At 40.0% G+C, this 16,023-nt stretch overlaps 1 protein-coding gene across 8 annotated transcripts in view; it reads left to right on the plus strand.

Annotated features, from left to right (window-relative positions):
- Window positions 1-16,023, plus strand: part of NAA16 (N-alpha-acetyltransferase 16, NatA auxiliary subunit) — an 85,838-nt gene that overhangs the window by 43,368 nt on the left and 26,447 nt on the right. For 7 of the 8 annotated variants that reach the window (XR_011378777.1, XM_008260015.4, XM_070048746.1 and 4 more), the window contains 2 exons: window positions 12,227-12,333; window positions 15,188-15,260. Coding sequence is in view for 7 of the 8 variants with exons in the window: in XM_008260015.4 (XP_008258237.1) it covers window positions 12,227-12,333; window positions 15,188-15,260 (180 nt within the window). In the remaining variant the exon portion in view is untranslated. Of the gene's footprint in view, window positions 1-12,226; window positions 12,334-12,889; window positions 13,292-15,187; window positions 15,261-16,023 lie in introns of those variants that run through there. The other variant, XM_070048748.1, reaches the window with a different exon arrangement.

Here is a 16,023-nt window from a genome sequence, read left to right on the forward strand (position 1 = left end):
TTTCTTTGTTGGGAGGGCCTTTATTACTGTTTCAATTTCTGTCTCAGTTATGGGTCTGTTTAGGTTTTCGATGTCTTCCTGGTTCAATTTAGGCAGGTTGCGTGTGTCCAGGAATCTATCCATTTCTGATAGGTTTCCCTGTTTGCTGGCATACAAGTCCTTGTAGTAATTTCTGATGATTCTTTTTATTTCTGTGGTGTCTGTTGTTACATTTCCTTTTTCATCTCTGATTTTATTGATTTGGGTCTTTTCTTTTTTTAGTTAGTTGGGCCAACGGGGTGTCAATTTTGTTTATTTTTTCAAAAAACCAGCTCTTCGTTTGGCTGATTTTTTGTAATGTTTTTCTTGATTCAATCCTGTTGATTTCTTCTCTGATTTTAATTATTTCTCTTCTCCTACTAGATTTGGGTCTGATTTGCTGTAGGTTTTCTAGATCCTTGAGGTGAATTGAAAGCTCATCTATTTGGTGTCTTTCCAATTTCTTGATGTAGGCACCTATTGATATAAACTTTCCTCTTAACACTGCTTTTGCTGCGTCCCATAAGTTTTGGTATGTTGTGCTGTTATCCTCATTTACTTCCAGAAAGTTTTTGATTTCTCTTTTGATTTCTTCTATGACCCATTGTTCATTCAGGAGCATGTTGTTCAATCTCCATGTGTTTGCGTATGCTCTAGGGATTCCTGAGTTACTAATTTCCAACTTCATTCCTTTATGGTCTGAGAAGCTGCATGGTATGATTCTAATTCTTTTGAATTTGCTGAGACTTGCTTTATGGCCTAGTATGTGGTCAATCCTAGAGAAGCTTCCATGTACTGCTGAGAAGAATGTAAAATCTTTAGCTGTAGGATTGAAAGTTCTGTATATATCTGTTAGATCCATTTGGGCTATAGTGTCGTTTAAATCTACTGTATCCTTGTTGATCTTCTGACCGGATGATCTGTCTATTTCTGAGAGTGGAGTATTGAAGTCCCCCAGTACTACTGTATTGGGGTCTAAGTCTCCCTTTAAGTCCGTTAATAAATCTTTTAGATAAACTGGTGCCCTGTAGTTAGGTGCATATACATTGATAATTGTTATATCTTCCTGTTGAATTGATCCCTTAATCATGATATAGTGTCCCTCTTTGTCTCTCTTAACAGTTTTTGTGGTAAAGTTTATGTTGTCCGATATTAAGATGGCTACGCCCGCTCTTTTTTCATTTCTGTTGGCGTGGTATATCTTTTTCCAGCCTTTCACTTTCAGTCTATATGGATCTTTGTTGGAAAGATGTGTTTCTTGTAAGCAGCAAATAGATGGGTTTTGTTCCTTAACCCAATCAGCCAATCGGTGTCTTTTAACTGGACAGTTCAGGCCATTCACGTTCAAAGTGACTAATGATAAGTGGTAACTTTGCCCTGCCATTTGCCAAAGATAAGTTCTAATATATGCTTTGAATTCCCTGTGATCTTTTGCTGTGAGGTTTCCTTCCTTGGTTTCCTTCCTTTACCTTCTTTCATATTGATGACCGTGTTTCTGTGTTTCTGTGTGTAACACATCTTTAAGCATCTTTTGCAGGGCTGGACGAGTGGCAACAAATTCTTTCAATTTCTGTTTGCAATGAAAAGTCTTTATTTCACCTTCATTCACAAATGATAGCTTTGCAGGATATAATATTCTGGGCTGGCATGAAGTAGAGTGTTTTAAGCACAATTTGGGGAAGAATCAATCAAAGGGTATGGACAAAACTCATCAGACGGCCTGTATTGTGATCAAGTCAAGCCTCCTCATGATAAAGCCATCAGAAGGGTGGGATGGGTAACTTCTTTCTTTTCTCATGATAAAACTAGAAATTCATTAGAGTGGGATCAGCACTTTTGTATTGTTAGAAGTAGCTTTTGGGGAGAAACATGCATTTTGTACATTTTTTTTTAAAGATGGACTTATTTATCTGACAGGCTGAGAGAGGGAGAGGCAAAGACAGAAATCTTCCATCCTCTGGTTCACTCCCCAAATGGCCATAGTGGCCAGAGCTGGTTCAGGCTAGAGCCAAGAGCTTCTTTCAGGTCTCTCACGTGGGTGCAGGGGCCCCAACGCTTGGGCCATCTTCTGATGCTTTTCCAGGCCTTTAGCAGGGAGCTGGATCAGAAGTGGAGTACCTGGGACACGAACTGTTGACTGGGATGCTGGTGCTGCAGCTATGCTACAGTGCTTGTCTGCATTTTGTACATTCTTAGAAATTTCCCTCTCTTCTCATTCCTGCAGGGACCTCACTTAGTTGCCTATTTCCTCAAATTCCATCCCCCCAGAGGAGTGGACCCTAACTACTGTTAGGGATATGGGGGTAATGACCACTGTGGCTACTTCATGCTGAAAGGGGGCATCATTGAGGGACAGCAGCGAGTTCCAGGGATCCAGCTGGAAGTCTCAATGTCAGAGACTCAGTTTTGGAGCTGTAAATGTGAAAGAATTTTCAGAGGTTTAAACCATTTGGGCAAAGCAAGTTAAATCTGAGCATCTGAAACAAGCTGTGGACCAGTTCAAATCAGATAAAGTTAACTCCATTAAGATTTAATTTTTTAAAAAAAGATTTGTTTTATTTGAAAGGCAAAGTTATAGAGAGAGAAGGAGAGATAGATCTTCCATCTACTGGTTCACTCCCCAAATGGCCACAATGGCTGGAGCTGGTCCAAACCAAAGCCAGGATCCAGGAACTTCTTCCTGGTCTCTTCTGTGGGTGTAGGGGCCCAAGGATTTGGGCCATCCTCCACTGCTTTCCTGGCACATTAGCAGGGAGCTGGATTGGAAGTGGAGCAGCCAGCAATTGAACTGGCACTCATGTAGGATGCCAGTTCTGCAGGTGGTGCCTTAACCCACTACACCACAGCACTTGCACCAAGATTTAAATTTTTAAAGCAATTAAATGCAATAAGGGCAACAAAAAACACATGAAACTTGTGATACATTAAACTTTATTACCTAGGCCAGTTATTAAACACAGGAAAACCTTGACTGAAAAGGATAGCAAGTGATTACAGCATATGAATCCATCACTGAGGACAGGTAAATACATCATATGGCAAAGAGGTAGAGAATCTGGTAATCCTGCTCTCTTTTAGAAGACCTAAGTTTGTAAATAATATCCTTCTAATGTCATCAAACCAATCTTACCCAGAATTCAACTTCCAAACCATGGTTGTTCCTTTAGTTTCTATCAAAAAATTCTTAATATCCAAAATTTCACTTAATCTTCTATAACTGAGAATGTACTCTGATACTCATACCTTTCTCCACAACTTTCTTTCCTATGTACTGGTTCCTTCAGTTCTTATACTAAACAATCCTTAACCACCTCTAAATTAAGAAAAATATCTTTTGGGGCCAATGCTGCTGTCTGCAGTGCCGACATCCTATATGGGCACCAGTTCAGTTGCCAGCTGCTCCACTTCCAATCCAGTTCCCTGCTAATGTGCCTGGGTCGCTGAACCCAGGTGGGAGACATGAGAAAAACTGTCTCCTGAAAGCCCTTGTGTTGCGGCCATATGGGAGGTGAACCAGCAGATGGACGATTCTCTGTGTGTCTCTGTCTCTGCCTAACTGTAATTCTGACTTATGAATGAAATAAATCTTTAAATAATTTTTAAAGGAACATACAGAATTTTAACCCATAGTTACTTTAATAGCAGTTTCTGAGTTTTGAAAACATTAAAGCAGGTTTTGTATCCAGGTGGGAAATAGGTAAATAATTTTTATACAGTTAGAGTTTACCAAAGTATTGCAAAGCCTGGGAGTCTTGGAAAATGTTTAGCCTAGAAGACACTTAAGGATATTACCAACAATGCTTTGTTAAGATATAACATAAATATTTTGAAAATCACATTGCAAATGGCAAAGGATTTAAATTAGTTATGATTACAACAACTAAGTTTGTAGTGTCTTAGAAAGTATAACAAGGTTTTACAGACCTTTATACTTTTTAGGGCAATGGCATTCATTTGGAGAACTCTCCTTTAACAAGCATATATTGATGATTATGCAACAGAAGAATCTTAAATAGGTGGGCAGAGAAACTTCTATAATTCAGCAAACAAGAAAATGTGAACTCTTTGAATCAGAGCAGCCAGAGTGCCCACGGTTGTCAGTATAGGAGAAAACTTAAGAGAGAGATTGGAAAACATGGCCTTTCAGAGTCTGGTTGGTGTTAAAAACAAAAAAACCCAGTCATATGCTGTTAGAACAGGTTTTTCTGAGTATCTCTTCAAAATGGAGACTAAGGAGGTCGGGAAAATGAGACTCCTGGCATCCTTTAATAGGGAGGGCCAACTGAAACCAGGTGCTGTGCCTTCTTGTATGTGAACAAATGCAACCTTGTCCCCACTTCTCTCCCAGCCCCTTCCTGATGATTGAGGCCAAGAAGAGGAGGTAGTGAACAGCCTCTAGGCAGATCAAGCAGGCCAAAGTCAGGAGGGCCTAGGTAGAGAGTTTGAGAGAGAGGAAGTTGGCCTAAGTTGTCCCCCCCACCCTTTTTTATTTTAAGGAATAAAAATTTCAAAAGCTCAACTTTAGGGGCCAGTGCTGTGGCGCAGCAGGTTAACGCCCTGGCCTGAAGCGCTGGCATCCCATATGGGCGCCGGTTCTAGTCCTGGCTGCTCCTCTTCTGATCCAGCTCTCTGCTATGGACTGGGGTAGCAGTAGAGGATGGGCCAAGTCCTTGGACCCCTGTACCCGCATGGGAGACTTGGAGGAAGCTTCTGGCTCCTGGCTTTGGATTGGCACCGCTCCGGCCATTGCAGCCAACTGGGGATGGAAAACCTCTCTTTCTGCCTCTGCCTCTCTAACTCTGCCTTTTAAATAAATAAATAAATCTTAAAAAAAAAAATGAAAGCACAACTTTAGGGATATAGTTATTCTTCCCACCATACCAACCCTCCCACCCACATTGCCACTGCTCTTCCTCCCTCTCCCCTTGCCAGTCTAATCTAATTCTCCATTAAGATTCATTTTCAGTTAACTTTGTACACAGAAGACCAACTCTACATTAAGTAAAAATTTCAACAATTTGCTCACACATAGATACATACAACTGTTTGAGAAGTAGTTTTATAGTCAACTCTCAATACAACTCATTGAGGACAGAGGTCCTGCATGGGGAGTCAGTGCACGGTGACTCCTGTTGTCAGTTTAACATTCAATACTTACGTATGACATCAGTGATCACCCAAGGCTCTTGACGTGAGCTGCCTAGGCTATGAAAGCCTTTTGAATCCACAAACTCCGTCAGTATTTGGACAAGGCAATAATCAAAGTGCAAGTTCTCTCCTCCCTGAGAGAAAAGCACATACTTCTTTGATGGCTGCTTATTTCCACTGGCATCTGTCATAGAGATCCTCCATGTGGAACATTTTTTGCTACAGTGTCTTCATGCCTGAAATGCTCTCATGGGCTTTGTCCTATTTGTATGCTCACTTTAACACTTAGTGTGATCACTTTAACAATTAAAATGGCATTTTTACCACAGTTTAATGGGATGTGGAGTCCCATGACAAGTTTTTAAATCGTACCCTTAGAAGTAAGTCTGTAGGAATATATGCAGAACTATGCAGCTTTACAGTTACAGACTTCCTCATCCCTCTATTCCCACTCCTACTGTTTACCAAGTTTTATTTAAAGTTGACTTTATACATATACGATTAACTGTGTTAAGTAGAGTTCAGCAAATAGTCTGAAGAAAAAAAAAGTTGAAAAAATGAAACTGTTCCTCGGCAGACAAGACAAGGGCAGCTCAAGTCATCCTTTCTTGAAGTGTCAATTGAACTTCTACAGATTTTGTTTTAGGTGCTCTATCAATTATCACAGATCAGGGAGAACATATGGTATTTGTCCCTTTGGGACTGGTTTATTTCAATGAGTATGATGATTTTCAGATTCATCCATTTTGTTGCAAATGACTGGATTTCATTTTTTTTTTAACTTCTATGAGGTATTCCATAGTGTACCTATCCCATAATTTCTTTGTCCAGTCTTCGGTTGACATTTAGTGTGATTCCACGTCTTAATTATTGTGACTAGAGCTGCAGTAAACATGGGGGTGCAGAGAACTCTTGTTTACTGACTTCATTTCCCTTGGGTGAATTCTCAGGAGTGGGATGGCTGGGTCATATGGTAGGTCTATATTCAGATTTCTAAGGTATCTCCATATTGTCTTCCATAGTGGCTTTTACCAGTTTACATTCCCACCAACAGTGGATTAGTGTGCCTTTTTCCCCACATTCTTGCCAGCATTTGTTGTTGATTTCTGTATGAAAGCCATTCTAACTGGGTTAAGGTGAAACCTCTTTGTGGTTTTGATTTGCATTTCTCTGATGCCTAGTGATCCTGAGCATTTTTTCATGTCTGTGTGCCATTTGGATTTCCCCTTTTAAAAAACATCTTTTTTAAGTTGCTGGCCCATCTATTAACTAGGTTGTTTGTTTTGTTGTTGAGTTTCTTGATTTCTTTGTATATTCTGGTTATTAATTCTTTATCAGTTGCATAGTTATTAATCCTTCATCAGTTGCAAATATTTTTCCCATTTTGTTGGTTGCCTCTTCACTTTCCTGAGTGCTTATTTTGACGGACAGAAACTTCTCAATTTGGCGTAATCCCATTCGTTAATTTTGGCTTTGACTCCCTGTGCCTCTGGTGTCTTTTCCAAGAACGCTTTGCCTGTGCTAATGTCTTGCAGGGTTTCCCCAATGTTCTCTAATAATTTGATGGTATCAGGTCATAGATTTAGGTCTTTACTCCATTTTGAGTGTTTTTTTTTTGTAAGGTGTAAGGGTCTTGCTTCATACTTCTGCATGTGGAAATCCAGAGTTCCCAGCACCATTGTTGAAGAGACTGTCCTTGCTCCAGGGATTGCTTTTAGCTACTTGGTCAAGTTTAAGTTGATTGTGTAGATGTTTGGATTGATTTCTGTTCTTTCTGTCTTTCTGTCTTTCTGTCTGTCTCTTTCTGTCTGTCTCTTTCTGTCTTTCTTTCTGTCTTTCTGTCTTTCTTTCTGTCTTTCTGTCTTTCTGTCTTTCTTTCGCCAGGCAGAGTGGACAGTGAGAGAGAGAGAGAAAGGTCTTCCTTTGCCATTGGTTCACCCTCCAGTGGCCACCGCGGCCGGCGCACCGTGCTGATCTGATGGCAGGAGCCAGGTGCTTCTCCTGGTCTCCCATGGGGTCTCCCATGGGCCATCCTCCACTGCACCCCCTGGCCACAGCAGAGAGCCGGCCTGGAAGAGGGGCAACTGGGACAGAATCCGGCGCCCTGACCGGGACTAGAACCCGGTGTGCGTGCCAGCGCCACAAGGCGGAGGATTAGCTAGTGAGCCGTGGCACCGGCCTGAGGGTCTTTTCAAGAGTCCTGTGCAAAATGTGCACTGCCCTTGCAGTGAAAGCACTTTGCAGGTCTCTACGGGTCTCACTGGAGCTGAGACATCAGCAGGCACACACTCCTTCTCTTATCCTTTCTTTCTGCTGTTGGGTCCTCTCTTCGGTTGTTATAAAAGACCATAGTAGCCACCTTTAAGTGGTCGTCCAGAGTACTTTGAGGTTCTATTGCAGGTCTGTGGAGCTTTTTCCTAATGCCTTGGGCAGATTGAGTTTGATCTATCAAGGACAGTTTTAGCACAAAGAAAGCCTGTACATAAGGAACCTCATCTCACTTAGGCTAACTTTCTCCCTCCTCTAACTTGTAACTGGTTAGGTGGTGGTACAGAGAAAGATCAGGCATTTTTTTTTAAACTCTGGGGGTTCAAAGGAATTCCAGAATCTAAGGATCCATCCCATGAGAATGTGTTCTGTATGTGGTTTGTTTCCCATCTGGAATGAGAGGATAAAAACAGAAGCATCCTTCAGTTCTTACGTCTCCTGAGTTTGAGACATTTTTCAAAACACTCACTGCCTGTGCCATCCAGACATGCACTGAAGCCCACAGGGAAGGGCGGAAGGCGCAGCTGGGACTAGCATGTATTACCCATGCTTACTCAGCCTTCCATGCCTGTAACCTCGGATATGTACTTGTCAGAACAGCATTTGCAGGGAGTGATCAGATCCCTGTACTGGTACATGCTAGAACTCTGCCTCTGCCTGGTCAAATGTATACCATCACTTTGCTCCCCTGCATGAAGAGAAATAGTTGTTATACACCTCTTAACCTTGAGTCCTAGCTCATGGGCCTGAAATAGACAATGAGCCTCCACAAAAAGAGCCTTAAAGTATTTTGTGCTAGAGTTTGGAGGGAGGCTACAAGCTGTGTAGACCAGTTAGTTTGTTAAATAGGCAGGTGGAGGGATAAAGGAGCATAGTGGGAGAATAAATATTCTCCCCATTGTGCTACCTTGGAGAGATAAGTACTGCATAGGAAGGACCTGACAGAAGGGGACATAAGAGAGACAGAGACCTGAGGAGGAAGGGGATACCTGTGAACACACTGGAGGTCCTGTCTCCATAAGTTCAGGTCATGAGGGGATCTACACCTAAGGTGGAGTCTAGATGGAAAAGCCACCTCTCCGTGAAAGAGATATGTAGACTGTGATGCAGAACTAACCAGATGTCTAAGGAAATACAGGCTAATGGGGCCAGGAATTCGAGTTGGTAGGAATTGTAGATTAGGTGGGGTAAGGAGAGCATCTAGAATGAGGCAAACAGAAAAAGAGATCTTGTTAGGGTTTGGGGTGAAGAAAAAATTGTTGGGACATGGAGCATGGAGCCCATGGCCTCACTCCAAAGTGCACCCAATCTCGCTGACAAATTGTTCTCCGAGGAGACAACAGAGTGCACTTTTCAGCTTGACACCCTATCAGGCTGTCGGAGTCTGTTGTCTAGTCAAGCTATCTTTGAGGAACATGTGTGTTATCCTGGCCTGAATTTCACAATCACTCCAGGACCTGCTCCCAGTCTCACACAACAGCCCAGTCCCCGCAAAGAAACTGAGTTGGAGGCCGGCGCTGTGGTGTAGTGGCTAAAGCTGCGACCTGCAGTGCCGGCATCCCATATGGGCGCTAGTTCAAGTCCTGACTGTTCCACTTCCCATCCATCTCTCTGCTATGGCCTGGGAAAGCAGTAGAAGATGACCCAAGGCCTCGGGCCCCTGCACCTGTGTGGGAGACCTGGAAGAAACTCATGGCTTCGGATTGGCACAGCTAAGGCCGCTGTGGCCAGCTGGGGAGTGAAACAGTGGATGGAAGACCCCCCTCTCTCTCTGCCTCTCCTTCTCTCTCTGTGTAACTCTGACTTTCAAATAAATAAATAAATAAATCTTATTAAAAAAAAAAAAAAGAAGAAGAAGAAACTGAGTTGGATAGGACCAGCATTCCCAGAGCTGAGATGAGAAGTATAGAGTCTCTTCTCCAGGGGATTGCTCCAGCCTGGTCAGCAAGCCTAACATCTGAATCTAACTGTGCTAACCACTTTTAACAGAGACCTTTTGAGAGAGTTACTATGGAGGGGAGTGAGACTCTGAAAAACAAGCAAGAGCGGGTTGCTTGCTCTTCTGTCCAGTGAGGCAATCCAATACTGGCTGGAGTCAAATTCTAAATGGATCCGAGTCATGGGGCCTAGCTGTGACCCAGAAAATGATAAAGGAAATGATTTTGGTTCTTGTCTCGCATATAAGAATTTCCATGAGGATAGGCAGTGCAAAGCAAGATTTATTTGTCAGAAACCTGCTGCAGTAGCCAAGATGGGGGCTGCAAAAGAGGTAGACACCAATGTTAGTTTTCTCAGCAGAAGATAGCAAGTTTGGAAAACAGAATCTTAACTGTAGAAGTATAATAGCCACAGATATTAGGACAGATAATAATAGGCAACACTTAGTGATTATTATAATACTGCTCTTTGCCATACACTGTCATCTTGTTTGAGCCATAGAAGAGTGCTCTTGAAGCCAGTAATGTTGTTAGCCTTATTTTATGTCAGAGAAAATGAGGATTTTTAGGGTACAGATTGTTTGTCTAAGGTCCTACAGCAGGGAAGTGGAGCAATATGTATTCTAAACAACAGCATCTTTTACTGTCTACCATAAAATTAGCTTTTGCTATATACAAGGAAGTGCTGGAAGGATTTGAACTCTGAAATCACTTGATTTTTGTTTTTAAATCTATTTGTTTGAAAGTGGAGTTAGAGAAGGAGAGACCGAGAGCTCTTCCATCTGCTGGTTCACTCCCAAATGGCCGCAACAGCCAGGGTGGGCTGGCCCATGCTGAAGCTAGGAACCTAGGGCTCTGTCTGGGTCTCCCACGTGGGTGGCAGGGGCCCAAGCACTCAGGCCATCTTCTGCCGCAGATTACGAGAGAGCTGGATCAGAAATGGAGCAGTCAGGATGCAACTGATGTTCATATGGGATGTTGGCATTGTTTAACCTGCTGTGCCGCAATGCCAGCTCAATGATTCTTTTTTCTTTTAAAGATTTATTTATATGAGAAGCAGAGTTACAGAGGGACAGGAGAGACAGAAGTCTTCTATCCACTAGTTCATTGTCCAAATGGCCCCAACTGCTGGAGCTCAACCTATCCTAAGCCAGGGCTTTTTCTGGGTCTCATGTGCAGGGGCCCAAGCACTTGGGCCATCTTCTACTGCTTTCCCAGGCCATAGCAGAGAGCTGGATTGGAAGAGGAGCAACCAGGAAGCTAACTAGTGCCCATCAGGGATGCTGGTCCAGTAGGCAGAGGCTTAACCTACTACGCCACAGGACTGGCCCTGTTCTGCCTCTCCTGCCCCATGACTTTTGCTTTTAAGGAAGTAATGATGCATACAAATATTTAACCTAGGCAAAGTTTCATGTTGTCTTGGTAATGTGTAAATTTCAAAAGATCAATATGTTGTATATGATCTAGAGAAAGTTCACAGATGAATTGAAAACAATCTTGGTAGTAAGTTGAGTTAAATTTTTCCTTCAAAATTTTCTTACAGCTGATTGTATTACATGTTCATGTTTTGTTTAAGATGACCAGCCACAACAGTTAAAAAACACTTCGGATTGTTGGGGCTTGTTGTACAGTGTTGTGGTTCCTAAATTCTTTACAATTCATTTTACCAGTCTTTTATTTTAGGCTAAATCATTCATGACATATGTATTTTTCTTTTTTAAAAAATCATTGGGCAAATTCATGTTCTTAAGTATTAACTCTTTTTTTTAAAAGATTTTATTTATTTATATGAGAGGTAGAGTTGTAGACAATGAGAGGGAGTGACAAAAGAAAGGTCTTCCTTCTGTTGGTTCACTCCCCAAAATGGCTTCAATGGCCAGAGCGGCACCGATCCGAAGCCAGGAGCTTCTTCTGGGTCTTCCACGTGAGTGCAGGGGCCCAAGCACTTGGGCCATCTTCCACTGCTTTCCCAAGCCACAGCAGAGAGCTGGATTGGAAGAGGAGCAGCTGGGACTAGAACTGGCACCTATATGGGATGCTGGCGCCGCAGCAAAGAATTAACGTACTGTGCCACGGCACTGGCCCCAAGTATTAACTCTTAACCATCTTTACATTTAAAGTTAAAAGAAAAAATTTTTTCAATATTTTCTGCTTTCAAACAGTGATGCTAAAATTTTTTGTAAGGATTTAGCAATAAGAGGAAACTGACTGACTTGATGTTGCAAATGGAACATTTTAATTTTAATGTTCACAGGGTTCAATCTAATGTCTGATGTATGTTTTTAGGGCAGAATTTTCTAAAAAAATTGTTTTAGCCACTGCTGTATCACCTAGCTCTGAAACAGTGTCTGGCATGTAATAGGTGCTTCATACGTAATGGTGTAATGAACAAATGAATGCATATTGAAGTAAAACACAAGATGATTTTGGGAAACATTTCTAAATATCCCCTAGTATTTAAGAGGAAATGTTGGCTACTCCTTGAATACAGGGGTGGTTAGAGTAGTCTGCTGCAGAGCATTTTGAGTTGTCTGTAGGGCTTTGAGTTTTAGGCAGTAGGATTGAGTCGGCTAGTCGGGAAGGATACTTGTTATGTCTACTTCCACTCTGCTCAAAATCGCACATTTTATTTACTTCTCTTGAAGATATTTTCAACTTAGATTTAGAGAAAAATAAAATTACCAACTGAGATATTAAGTGTTAGGCTTTTTGGCATTATCAAGAAATAATGCAGACTTTTTAGATTTAAAATTTGGATATGGAGATAATTGTTTCTGTGGTTGTTTTATTTATAATAATATTTTAAGACTTGCTTATGCCAATCAAATATAACCTAAGTACACTTTTGTTTCTAGGTGAAAAATTTAAAGAACTAATGGATAAGTTCCTGAGGGTTAACTTCAGTAAAGGCTGCCCACCCTTGTTTACTACATTGAAATCTTTATATTACAATGCAGAAAAGGTAAAATTTGGTATTTATTTAGTTTGCTATATGAACTTAATTGCTATAGGAAGATCCCCACGCACATAACATGATATGATTTAATCATCTTCTAGTGATGTTATTCACCTTAAATTTTAGTCTGTTAATGTATGTACTGGAAATATATATATATATATATATATATATATATATATGTTGTAAGTAATGTTAACAGAAATGTCAATCTCTGAAATTTAGCGTACTAAGACTATAAAGGTGGTTTATTTTTAATAGTTTTCTGTTCGAATTTTGGATTTGACATATTATCACAGTCTATATTTAGTTGCTCCATCATGATTATTATTTTGTAGTGTAGATATAGATTTTTCAATTTGTTATGCCTGCTTTTAAACTTAGAGCATGGATAATTTATTGCAGCAGTAAACTGCCATTTGATCAACAAAATATAATTTATTAATTTTAACCAGTAGGCTACATTTTATTGATTTTTATAGGCTACATTTTAATAAAAATAGCTATAATCAGTTTTTGAAGAAAATGCTGTCCTATGCTTTTTTTTTTCTTTTTTTGACAGGCAGAGTAGACAGAGACAAAGAGGAAGGTCTTCCTTTTTGCTGTTGGTTCACCCTCCAATGGCCACTGCGGCTGGCGCGCTGCGGCCGGCGCATCGCGCTGATCCGAAGCCAGGAGCCAGGTGCTTTTCCTGGTCTCCCATGAGGTGCAGGGCCCAAGGACTTGGGCCATCCTCCACTGCACTCCCGGGCCACAGCAGAGAGCTGGCCTGGAAGAGGGGCAACCGGGACAGAATCCGGCGTCCCGACCGGGACTAGAACCCGGTGTGCCAGCGCCACAAGGCGGAGGATTAGCCTAGTGAGCCGCGGCACCGGCCTATCACATCTTATTTTAAAGTTCTAAAACTGGATGTCTGTTATTCACCAGTACTTATACACCTTTATTAAAGATTATGTATAATTTCTGTGTATGTCTTATATCTCTTATTTAATACAATTTACTTTAAAAATATTTCTTACAAAAAAAAAATATATTTCTTACCTTGGAGATGCAGGAAAGTTTCACAAACCCTATTTAAAATCTGGACTAGCTGCAGTTTTTGCAACTTCCAGTAGAAGGCAACATAAGTTAATGAACAAATATTTGCCTCTATGCATTGAACAACTTGTGAATTTCTAAGCCTGGAAATAGTTTTTTAGTTAACGTACACTGTGAGATTGGTGGGATGGTCATGGTGGATTTAAAATTCTATTAATCTTTGATGTTGTTGTATAGTAAAAATACTTTTGCATCTTTTTTTTCAATGATTCTCAAACTGTGTTTGTTTTAACCAGAGAGCTTGTTAATAACATGATGATGTACAGAACCAGAGTTTGATTCTAACTGGTCTGGGGTGTGGTCCAAAAATCTTTAACAAATTATCAGATAATGTTACTATTAATGATATTAAAGTTCTGAGGATCACACTTTCAGAACCACTCTTTTAAAATTAAAAAAAAAATGTACCCATTTTCTACCAGCGTAAATTCTGTTCATATTTTCATTGAGTTTGTATTCTTTCTACATAAAATGGGGTCTTCAAAAGAGTCTTCAAAAAAATACTATGAAAAAACTGCATGGATTTCAAATTTTGTGTACCAGAATAAACTGTTTTATTTAAAATTTTTATTTTAACTAGAGATTTACACTTGTGAGGCAGCATTTGGCCAAACAGATACGTAGGCCTGCGACTTTTCTTAATATGATCTTTCTTGAGTTGACTGGTATCAATGGGAATGTCAGTGGTTTCATGGGCACTGTGATTTTGAGGGGCGGGGATTAAAGTGAATTCAAAATAAAGCTAGTTGAAGAATATCATATTGCATTAAATGTGTGAAGAAGTTTTTTGTATATGCATACAACTGAATTCTTATGTATGTATAAAATCTGCTAGGACTTTGTGACACTGGGTCTGCTCTTCAGTGTTAGGGAAACTATAAGGAACTTTGGTTATTCGTCCATTATCTGTTGCCATAACAAAATATCTAAGGCTCTATAAAGATAAGAGGTTTATTTAGTTCACAGTTTCGGGAGGTGGATCCTCCAGCTGGCATCACAACGTGTGACTAAGAACTACATTTATCCCCTCAGAGGGTGGTGTCCCCATCGCCCTAACTGCATTTCTCTACAACAGTGCCACACTAAGGACTCAGCTTCCAGTATCCGGACCTTTGGGGGCCTCACTCAAGGCATATCGAACCCTGCCAGTTTGTAAAGAAGGCTGGTGATGGAAAAGAAGTAGAATTCTTTTTCTGAAATTAAAAATGGATAGCATTCCACTTTTCACTAAATACTAAGCAGGATTTCAGACCTTACTTTAGCAGGTAGATAATAAGGAGGTTGGGTAGGAGAATCTGTAATTCTAAGTGGAGATACTGCTTTCTGCACTTCATTAAGGTTGCTAGCAATAGTAAGTAAGCAGTCATTTTTCATTTTACTTTTTTGTAATAACATGTTAGGAAATCAATATACAATGAACAGTTTACTGTTTTACAATATTGAAGTAAAGGATTAATTATTGTCAAAAATAGATTTTGTAGTAACTAGTAGAAATTTATCTTTCAAAATTTCAGACTGCTTATTGAGAAATTTAAGAGGTTCTTTTTTACTATTAATAAATAGTGTATTTTCTGTTTTTTTCTCACTTTCTCTATACCAGGAAATGTTCATATTCAAAGGGAGGTGGGAAGCAGACATCCTGGTAGTTTGGTTAATTTATAGCTCTGAAATAAGCTGTAGAGTGCTTCTCATATGTAATTGATAATAAGTGAAAGTACCTTCAATAAAATATTTTGAAGCTTAAAAAATGTTTCTTTAACAGGTTTCTATAATCCAGGAACTTGTTACTAATTATGAAGCTTCTCTTAAAACATGTGAATTTTTTAGCCCTTATGGTAAGTTTAAATTAAATTGGAATTTGATTACTTATTTCTATCAGTTTTAGTTATGTGCAGTAATACTATTTTATGTTTATTGTGTATGTACTACATAAAAGCTACTTATTAAATAGATATTGAATTAGAGAACGAAATGAAAACACTTTCAATCTCATTTAATTTAAATTTTCCATCATCCTGTGGGCGGGAGGGAGTTAAACCTATTTTAACATGAAAAAAACAGCCTTGATTAGGTTATGTGGCTTGCTGAGACCATGCAGTTTCATTTGGAACCTTTTTTTCTACTCTTATTCCTTTCAATCTTGTATAATTCTGTTTTTTTTTTTTTTTCTGTTTGTAAGGTTTTATGTACATAAGGATGATTTAATTTAGAAAATACTAGAATTTTTGTAGTCATGCAGATGGTAATTTTAGTTTGGGTTCTTCATGTGTCTTTGTGAGGGTTCTAAAGTTTATGGAAAGTGGGATATAATCAGTTCTGTTTTGGTGCAAAAAAATTTAAATCTGCATACAAATCTTCAGATTTAAGGAAAAACTTGCATGGATTTAAAAATTACTACTTTTATGTCACTATGAGTTTATTTTTCCATGAACTTTAAGATTTAGAGAGGGAGAGACACAGAGAGATCGTCTATATGCTGGTTCACTGCCCAGATGGCTGCAGTGGTAGGTTGGACCAGGCAGAAGCCATGAACCAGGAGCTTTGGGCTTCCTGTTGTGTCATGGCAGGTGGCATTCTGATTGTGTTTTTTGATGTTAA

Source organism: Oryctolagus cuniculus, chromosome 9 (assembly GCF_964237555.1).
Source record: "Oryctolagus cuniculus chromosome 9, mOryCun1.1, whole genome shotgun sequence".
Taxonomy (NCBI): domain Eukaryota; kingdom Metazoa; phylum Chordata; class Mammalia; order Lagomorpha; family Leporidae; genus Oryctolagus; species Oryctolagus cuniculus.